We start from the raw sequence: 10,146 nt of genomic DNA, 5'->3' as shown, positions 1-10,146 counted from the left end.
GTAGCACAACTCAAAACTGGTGAACATCATATTGAAAGTGGCCTTGAAGAGAAAGTTTCTCAGTCATTTGTGGCCTGATTTATATAGAGGGCCTAAAACTTAATTTATAAACTTTGGGTTTATATTTTATCATGCTGTGTTTTGTATGTTGGAAAACCACAACTTATTAATATGTATGATCATTTGAAAATCTGAAAAGCCAGACTGCTTAAACCACAAGATAATGAGTAAATATCAAAAAACAGATTATGGCAATGATTGAACAGATTTCAGCTGAAGCCGGAGCTCATTAAGCCAACCCACCTGCATTTCAAAACTTATTTCTGTAGCACTGTATATGCATGACTGTTCTAGTTTTTCTGTTATTTGCCTTAACCCACTTAGTCATATGCCTACATTACTGATACAAATGTATTCAAAATGTCAGTGTGTAAATATTTTTGACAAAGCACTACCTTTAAGAAATTAGGTTTAAGTTAGATTTATTCAGTCCTGTTTTTATCTCAAATCTTATTTTGTGCAGTCAGATTTGTTTATCCCACATTAGACCATTTGCACACTCCTTTAGAAGATGTTTCTGAGAACTGAATTGTGTCTGTGAAGACTGTGCTCAATCCCAAAATGTGTGACATGTGTGTGCAGCATATCCTGCAATAATCTAGCTGTTTAATTTATTTATACAAATCCTCATGTAAATCCTTTTACTAAATGTTCTGGTGTGAGATCCAGCTCTCTCTGTGTGTCTCGACCAAATTACAGCAAAATCAACCTGCAGGGATGAGGGTGTGTGTGTGTGTGTGTGTGTGTGTGTGTGTGTGTGTGTGTGTGTGTGTGTGTGTGTGTGTGTGTGTGTGTGTGTGTGTGTGTGTGTGTGTGTGTGTGTGTGTGTGTGCGCACTGCACACATTAATGTAACCAAAGTAAGACTGGCAAAAATATGTATTTGGCCATCAAATAACATACACTGAACAAAAACTATAAACGCAACACTTTTGTTTTTGCTCCCATTTTTCATGAGATGAACTCAAAGATCTAAAACATTTTCTATATACACAAAATCACCATTTCTCTCAAATATTGTTCTGTGATAGTGAGCACTTCTCCTTTGCCGAGATAATCCATCCCACCTCACAGGTGTGGCATATCAAGATGCTGATTAGACAGCATGATTATTGCACAGGTGTGCCTTAGGCTGGCCACAATAAAAGGCCACTCTGAAACATGCATTTTTGCTTTATTGGGGGGGTCCGAAAACCAGTCAGTATCTGGTGTGAGGGGTAGGGGTAGGGTTAGGGTTAGGGTAATGTTGTGAATCGAGTGGCCTGTGTTCGTCGTCCATAACATACGCCTGCCCATACCATAACCCCACCACCACCATGGGCCACTCGATTAGTTGAGAGTGGATCTCTATATGGGTGCACAAACTGTAGACTTAACATCACTAACTCCTGAGCCACTGAAACACTGGATGTTTCTTCAAGTCATCTGGAAGTGCTAATCTGTGACTTCTCTCACTTTGTAGTTCACATGACAAAAAATAAATGGAGTTCATTCAGTTTATGTCATTATATACCGTAAATGAAAAGTGAAAGGGTCATGCACAGCTGGTGGCTAATATTAGGTCATTTACATAATATATTACTATATATTGTTATTTTTTGTATCTGTCTTCATTAGTATATTCAGACAAAAGTGTACTTATAAAGACAGATACAACAACTTTGAAAAAAAGTCTACTTTTTTTCTCTTCAGCTACTGTAGCTATCTAAGTATGATTTTGATTGCACTTGCAAATGAGTCATTTTAACATTGCTTGTACTACAGTAAGTAAAGCATTTGAGTAATTATTTCATCCCTGGGTATCACTAAAGCCTGCCTGCATCTTCTTCAAATAGAAGTCATACCACTAGATACAATCAGACTAACAAGCTCCCCTCGGCAGCATAGTCCACTGTCTTTACATGGATGACCTGAGCGGCTGCATGATTAGCTTATAGAGCATGCAGTTGGATGAGCAGGGGACAAGATGTCGCCAAATCCGATGTGCAGCGGTGATTATTACGGCCCTTTCTCAAGTCTAAGTGCATGTAGGAGGGCATGAATGTTATCTGCACGTGTGTGTTCATGTGACGGGAGACAATGTATGTACCATACAAAGCTAGGGGCTTTCGTTTGAACAAAAAGAGTACACCGCCATTCGAATACACGTCACATGAACACGCCCCACTGTCTGCAGGGGGCAGGCCAGCCTGGGCCAACCTTAGCCCCTGCACTCCAACACCAGATGTAGGTCGCCCAGTGCTGCAGGGGCTGGGGGATGCAGTGTCTCTGTGTGTGTGTGTGTGTGTGTGTGTGTGTGTGTGTGTGTGTGTGTGTGTGTGTGTGTGTGTGTGTGTGTGTGTGTGTGTGTGTGTGTGTGTGTGTGTGTGTGTGTGTGTGTGTGTGTGTTTGTGGGGTTTTGTACGCACACGTGTATGTCTGTATGCACTTACAAAGCAGGGGGGGGGAAGAGTGATGATTGTAGTGGATGAGTTCATCATCAAGGACATGGCCCCCAGCACACTGTCTCCATTGCTGTCACATTGCATCGTCACAAACAGGCCTCATGAAGCCTGACAGCCCGGCAGACCGGAGCGAGGGACTCACTGTGGCTCTGTCCATTGTTTCCCTTCTATTCCACTCTCCAAGTCTCACTCTGCATTAACAGCTTTTTCATTAAAATGCAATAGGCTTTAAAATAATTCTGCAAAGGGAGAGAGAAGGATGAAGAACAAAATAACATTATGTTTTTTCATTGGCAAGCTTTGGCAAGTTTATTTTTGAATTCTTCAACCAGAGGGATTTAAATTGGTTTGTTATATATACAACAAAAACACAAGTCTGAGGAAGGTGTAAGTTATCAGAGGAAGAAAAACAGGTCTCAAATAAAACCCAACTAAAGACATGCATTGTAGTGCTGATTTTGTTTTCAGCATTAATTATTATTAATATTTTTTACTAAGTTTCAAATCCAAATGATCTTTTAAAGAGATGAGTGCAATGAATGAGTAAAAGATACTTAATGCTCAGTGGGACTCAAAGGAACAGATTAACAGGTTGACCCCTGGATTAGTCTCAGTAGTCGAGAGAAGCTTGGGGATGAGCTCATGGATTTCAGGAAGATGCCAGTGTATTTCAAGAATAGTCATTTGTAAGCGTAATATTAGCTGTGAAGCTAATTTTCTCCTGTGAGAGTCTACAGACGTGATTGTAAAGTTGCACTGATGATGCCAACAGGTGTAATATTTGTCTATGAACTCATTTGGCATGTAATTATGCAAACATTGGCTAGTAAGCACAAAACATGAAGTAAAGCTGAGGCTGATGGGAACGGTGCAAGTTTTGAAAATACTTGGACATAAAACTAATTGAAAATTTGAAAAGTTTGACTTGAAGAATAGCAAGTTGAAAAGTTGATGGATCAACTCATCGTGTAGTAGGGACGACTAAAATGTCTATTGCCTATCCACTGAAAAAGTATCAAGACATGCCTCTCAAAACCCCAAAAATGAACCTCATGGTGACGCTTAAGGTAGTGCCTATGGGAGTAAGTGAGCTTAACCCCCCTTGGAAAAATGGATGCACAAAATGTCTTTGTCTCTTTGCAGCAAATCCCTGCTCTGTAAAGATACAGAGCTCGTGGGTGAAGTTTCTCTAATCTGAACTGATTACAGTGGTGATGGCAGCCTTCCTCGTTGTGTGGCAGTTTCAGCACATCCCCCACACTCTCCCCTAACCTCCCCCTCCTTCCTCACAGCTGATTGCACTGCTGAAGTCCAAATGAACTGTTAACCCAGTCTTCACCACGGCCACAAATAGAAACCACAGAATGGCACTTAGGCAGCGAGGAAACAATGCAGAGCTTGTGTTGTGGACCAATAAGTCCAAAAGTCCCCATTTGATGCCTAATTGAGATCTTCTATGAAAGTACTGAGATACACGAGCACTGACATCTTTAGGCAATGAGCTATGCCATAGCCAATGATGCATGTAGCAATAATGTATAAATTATGACCATAAATATTTCAGTTGCTTTTCAGAGTGTGAACTATTGGTCTTGGGTATTCTGCTGAGCCATTTACTCTAAATGCTGCTTTCCCTCCGTACAGTAGAGTTGTTCAGCCCATTTAATTTCATATGCCACCCATTAGACTAAAGGCAGAGACAATGTGGCCTCAGTAAATTATCAATTTCTGTGCCCGTCGTGAGATTATTTCAAACAATACGTTTGTATAGTTACATATTTTGGTGATGGAAACAAAAAATTGTTTAAGATAAGCTTTTATTTGAGCAAATTCAATATATTCTGTGCTACTCATCTAATTACATCACTTCAACATGGAATTTTCTATGATGGCCTTGATCCCAAAACTCTACAAACTTTAAAAATCTGTGTACTTCTTTAGCATTCACTCAAAGGAATCAAAATGTATCTCGAGGATGGAGATTGTTGTGTCACCCAAGCCTAAATCAGGAGCATAATATGATTAAATTAACCCCCCCTTAATACGGTGAGTAAAACACTGATATTGTTCAGCTTTATGTAGTGAGGGGCATCCTTATTATTGCTGCAACAATTGGTGGAGCGACAGAAAAATAATCACCAACTATTTTAATAATCGATTAACCTTAAAAAGGTAATTCTTTTTTATGCACTTGCAGAATTCTGTCTGTTCCCCAATTTAAAATGTGTGCTTAGTGTTGAACCCAATAGCCTCACAAAACAGAAGCGATACATTAAGAAAATACATGTTTATTGAAAACAGTTAAGTTCATCAGTTGTCTTATATAATGTGACACAGAAAAATAAAGCTGCATTGCAACCATACTTCCTCTTGAATTTGTGGATCACTGTTTGCAACAATACTGTACTGTATAATTTGTAACAATCTGATATTAAAGCACGTAAAGACATAGCTACAAAAGTATATGAACAAAAAACATTTTCTTTGTTAAATAAGGAACAATTATTTTGTTAATTGATTTACTAAAAAATAAAACTTTCACTGTCATTTTCAATGAGAGTTCATGGATTGAAAACGTTATGCACTTATTATCCATCCTACAAATATAAGAATAACATTTAATGAGATTACAGGGCTGAGCAAAAAGAAGCAGTATGGGGGGGAAATTATGATTGTTATGTATGGAAATGGTAAGTGGGTGTTAAACAGGATCTGTCTTTGTATGCAGTCACATTTCAGAAATAATTCTCCGAAAATATAAAAAAAGTTATGCACAATTACAATGACAGTCAGTATAATGTTCATATTGGTAAATTAATCAGACCTAGAATGTTCAAATGCGATTCACACAAACAAATCAACAGATGCACATTGCCACATGGATTGCAATGCAAGTTGAAAGACAATGAATACTGAAAACACCTGAGAGATTCAAGATCAGTAGCGGTCATAATGTGGTCTCTGATTATAGGAGTTGTATCCCTGGTTGGAGCTTGGAGGGCCGGATTGATACCGGCTGCCATGCCCAGAGTGCCTGTCTCTGTCTCTGTCCTGCTGCCCACGATTGTCCCCTCTCCAGCCTCGGTCTCCTCCCCATCCACCTCGGCCTCCTCCCCATCCACGACGGTCCTGGTACCTAGAGGGAGACCGATAGAAATTAACAATAAAAACAACAACGGACTCATGCATTACAAGTCAAGACAGCAGGAAATGTTTCCTTTGAATAAATATTAAGAATTCAGGCTGGTGGATAACCGGGGTTATTCCTCAAGAGCATGTTAAAGCAGTTAAAGGTGGGGTAGGTAATGTTGGAGAAACCAGCTCGAGTGCGCTAGAATTTGAAAATACACAGCCGGAAGAAATCTGCTACTTCCTTACAGAGCCCCTCCTCCAACACTCACAAACGCGCACATGACCAATGAGGGCACGAGATAAGTTTGTGCACAGATGGAAGGCTGACAGGCAGGTAGGCCATCCAGTTATTTTAGCAGAGCCGGCTAAAATGATTGGTCGTGCTTTTTACAGTACTACGGCTTCCACAGATGACATTTCTTTATGGATTTGTTGTCAAAGCACTTAAGATATTCATTGCTATCGGGATGTTAAGAGCATTCCATGGAATATAACAAAAAGTGTATCTCGAGCCGGTTTCTCAAACTTACCTACCCCACCTTTAAGTAAATAAAATAAAATCTACAAAGTAAAGTACAGTGTCTGTCTGTCTGTTTAAACTTGCCTTTGGTCTCCATGATTTCTCTTTAATATTGCATCTATCATTTATTAGTTTTGCTTTAGTCATCAAACAGGATTTACTTTATAATGTCGACTTCAGAAAGTGAAATACTAATTTAATTTTACTTGGTTAACTCGAATTAGTCAAAATCAACAAACCTCACCTGGAATGGAAAGAGAAACACAAGTAAGGTTGTTTTAGCTTCTAACTCTACTGTGATTACTAGGGATGCCAGCGATTATTCGATTATTCGCTACAGTCTCCATAATCGAATATTATTTTTAATAATTGTAAATGGTCATTGGTCACACCACCAGTTTGTTTTACTGTAAACTTGGAGGAAGCCTGCGTGCAGAGCAGACTGCTGCTGCAGCACGCTACACACCGACCCCCCTCTCCCTCACACGTGCGACTAAAGATGAACAAAGCGGCAGGTAAAAAGAGTTCCTCGTGGAACTACTTCGAACTTACAAGTCCAAAGGAAGTTAAATGCAAGCTCTGCGAAAAGATGTTGGTCTATCACAGCTCAACCTCAACAATGCGTTCGCATTTGAGTGCGAAGCACGCCAAAGAGGTTACAGAGAAAGACGCAGCACAGCCGGCCATTACCAACTTCACTTCAAGGCCACGTCGTTGTGATGACATGCTTGTTTGTTGTTTGTACTGTTAAACATGTTACAGTAAAGAAAACAACAGAATTCCTTTTTTTCCCCCTCTCCCGCGGGGGGGAGGGGGTCGGTCGAATAATCGATTATTATTCGCCAGGGCTGCCGAATAATCGATTTTGATCATGGTCAGTTTCTGGCAACCCTAGTGATTACACCAACAAGTTATTAAAAGAGATGTTTTCTGATCACATTTTGAAACGGTTAAGCCTGATAGAAGAAAGAGGCAAGTCAGACCTATTTGAAATAGAAAAACATTTAAATATATACTGTGTCATGTAAAACAGGCCTAATCAACCAAAAGGTTCAACAACTATGGAACAAACGTGCATGTATCATCTGTGAAAGGTCCCCTAACTCTGTGGTGCAATACTAAATCACTTACACTTGAATGTAACTTGTAAGCTTCTTAACAGTGTACTTCAATCATATCTCAATACTTAACTTTACTTAGCTCTATTGAACACTGCTCCAAGATGACACTATTGCACTCTTACAATAAGCTGGTTATCATACATTCGCTGTTAACCATTGTCATAATGCACACATAATAAGAATAGGAAGGTAGATTACAGGATATGAAGGCTAAAGTTACACTACCTGTCCCTGCCGCCCCTGTGGTTTGCCCCCCCGCGGCTCCTCCAGTCCTCCACCATGGGAGGCAGGTCAGCTGGACGGCTCAGATACTGCTGGTACTCTCTGTCATCTGATGTGAATCTGTTGGCAAACATCTCCTCGTTGCTCTGCCGGGTTTCCGTGGTTTCGGCCATGCTGATAATACAGACGAAGAGCTACATAAGCAATGGATATCAGAACAGAGCTAATAACATAGTAAACACAACACGTTGTTATTCCGTTTCTATGTCTTGTTTTTACTTTGCTTCAAGACAAATCCCCCATGCGGAACAATAACAACTAGACTGATCTGGATGCGATTAGCTAGCGTTAGCTAAAGATGCATGTATCAGAAAAATCGCCCAAAAACGCCTTTTAGTGCTATAATTTAAAACATACCTTTAAAGGACGTGAATGTTGTATGTATTTTCCTCAGAACTAATACCGCTACCTTTGGAGATATCCCGGTGCAGTACGTCGCTGAAAGTCTTCCCCCCGGAACCAAGGATAGATATTAAATGGTTCCGGGAGCGCGCACACAGACACACCTGCCAGTGATTGCTGACTGTTACCTGCCAGTTAGGACCAACGGTCAACATATACTCGTTTAAAGTATGTAATGTGCTACTTTAAACTCAAGTTATCTAAGCATATGTTAAGATAAAGATGCTAATGAGAGGCACATCTAATTATTTGTTTCTGTGACCGTTAATTAAAAACAAATTTAGGAGAAAGTGCCAACTGCTGAAAGCCTTCACTGACAACATGTAAGTGCAACTGAAGTCACTCAAAACGACCAACACGTTGTTGGTCGGTTTCTAACACCTAGTTTTAATAATGTATCTCGCTTTTAAATATGTCGTGGTTACGGACCACAGTTTGCGCTAAAGCCCCGACAGTAACCGCAGAAACCCCAGGTTTAACACAGTGTGGGCGGCTGTGGCACAGCGTGGGCAGGTGGAGCCGCTCCGTGTCGCTGCTGCTGCTGCTGCTGCTGCTGCCCTTCACAATGAAACACAATCCCGTCGGGGGAAGAAACTCTGCGCAGCGATCAGGCAGCGGGGAAACATTTACTTAATTCATCAGTGCCGATTTACTGGAAGACAGCGAGTAGAGAGACACACTCCGAACTGGGATATATTGTCTCTAAAGAGGAAAAAAAACAAGCAAAGAGAAAAAACTTCCTGAAGGACCGGGGCTCTGTGAGAAAGAGCTTGACAACCCACTGATCGAGTTTACGAAGAAGAAGTGCTCTCACATTTCACTTGTCTGTCAGCGGCGAGAGGACTTGTTCTACTCTTTGGACCGCTTATCATCTGCGGACTTTGACTGCGCTTTAAAACACACTTCCTGTAAACCCTTAGCAGAAAGAGCCTGATATATTAAAAGGAGTTATTCCTCCAATCCGCGGCAATGGGGTGAGTAATCCAGTAAATGCTGCCCTTCAGAGCGCCTTTCATGACACCTGCACTGTAATGTTATATGTCTCTGTGTGGTGAAAATTACAAAATACCTCTACAAATGTAGAGTCAATCATCTACTTACATTTGATTAGCATTGCGATTTTCACCCAAAGCTCATCAATGCGTTTTGACAGCGGTGGAAGACTCCGGTTTCTTTTTTTATAGCCAGATTATTTGGCAATGTGGGTAATCTAAGAGGTTATTTCATCTTGTTTTTGAGAAATTCAGATTCCATGTGTGAAAATACTTGATGTCAGGTATGAACGTTAGGCGGATCAGTCTAATTGCTATTTGTAGGAATATGGTTTTGAGAGGGTACGGAGGTGGCAGAGTCAACACTGCCGACTAATAAAGTGTGTGTGTGTGTGTGTGTGTGTGTGTGTGTGTGTGTGTGTGGTGTGTGTGTGTGTGTGTGTGTGTGTGTGTGTGTGTGTGTGTGTGTGTGTGTGTGTGTGTGTGTGTGTGTGTGTGTGTATACCGGGTACAGTGCATTATTTTTCACTGTGGTGTGAATGTTGTCTCAATGCCATAGTTATGCAATTGCCAGCTCGTTTTATATCTGCATATAGGCTACTATAGATTTTCTCTCTGGATTACTTTTCCCTGTTTGCATAGATTTTATTTTACTAAGAGTGTTGAAATAGTATTTTAGTGTAATTATATTTTTTACAGAATCAAAGATGTCACTGAATAGTTAACGTGTACTTCATAAATGCTTCAATTCATTAAGGATGCTTGATTTATGTATAAAATATGAGGAACAGTGTGTATATTAAGTAGCATTAATGTTCTGTCATTAATTTAAACTGGCACCCAGAGAGCTTGTTTCTCTTGAGCAGACATGTTTTTTTAATGTGTAAGAAACCAGTTCATCAGTCTGGAATCCCTCTCAGGAGTTTGGCATACTCGCCCAGCAGGTTTGAAGTGAGTCAGTATGATGTGATGAAACTGGCCCAGTGGACCAGCAGCAGCCAGGCTAGGACAGGAGGTCACACCTACTGACCGAGACATGGCAACACGTTTCATTTGTCTGGTTCTCTGGTTTCAGTCAGTGCCTGTACCTGTAGTACCTGTAGTTTCACATGACAGCTGAATACTTGCAGGCAGAGACAAACGACTCATAGGAAATGTCATTTGGCCAACTGTTCTCTAAACCTACTGTGAAGG

At 40.6% G+C, this 10,146-nt stretch overlaps 2 protein-coding genes across 3 annotated transcripts in view; one reads left to right on the top strand and one right to left on the bottom strand.

The window, feature by feature from the left end:
- Positions 1-4,775: 4,775 nt before the first annotated feature.
- LOC117465342 (RNA guanine-N7 methyltransferase-activating subunit-like protein) lies at positions 4,776-8,021 on the bottom strand. The gene is made up of 3 exons (XM_034108214.2): positions 7,916-8,021; positions 7,502-7,672; positions 4,776-5,639 (listed from the first exon to the last, which is right to left on the bottom strand). The coding sequence occupies exons 2-3, from the start codon at positions 7,669-7,671 to the stop codon at positions 5,441-5,443; spliced, it is 369 nt and encodes a 122-aa protein (XP_033964105.1). The 5' UTR covers position 7,672; positions 7,916-8,021; the 3' UTR covers positions 4,776-5,440.
- A 54-nt stretch (positions 8,022-8,075) lies between these two features.
- Positions 8,076-10,146, top strand: part of homer2 (homer scaffold protein 2) — a 45,660-nt gene continuing 43,589 nt past the window's right edge. Inside the window, exons 1-2 of one of the 2 annotated variants that reach the window (XM_034108213.1) lie at positions 8,076-8,128; positions 8,245-8,283. In XM_034108213.1, coding sequence (XP_033964104.1) covers positions 8,282-8,283 — 2 coding nt within the window. In that variant the 5' untranslated portion in view covers positions 8,076-8,128; positions 8,245-8,281. Of the gene's footprint in view, positions 8,129-8,244; positions 8,284-8,304; positions 8,935-10,146 lie in introns of those variants that run through there. The other variant, XM_034108212.2, reaches the window with a different exon arrangement.

This window comes from Pseudochaenichthys georgianus, chromosome 3, assembly GCF_902827115.2.
Source record: "Pseudochaenichthys georgianus chromosome 3, fPseGeo1.2, whole genome shotgun sequence".
Taxonomy (NCBI): Eukaryota; Metazoa; Chordata; class Actinopteri; order Perciformes; family Channichthyidae; genus Pseudochaenichthys; species Pseudochaenichthys georgianus.
Note: the sequence above shows the minus strand (reverse complement) of the source record. Positions and strands in the feature narration are given on the sequence as shown.

Bases quoted from the DNA above. Each gene is read 5' to 3' on its own strand.
- LOC117465342 (XM_034108214.2), bottom strand. From the start codon at position 7,671: ATGGCCGAAACCACGGAAACCCGGCAGAGCAACGAGGAGATGTTTGCC. The intron at 5,640-7,501 runs GTAGTGTAACTT...GTCTCCCTCTAG, and splicing joins CACAGGGGCGGCAGGGACAG to GTACCAGGACCGTCGTGGAT.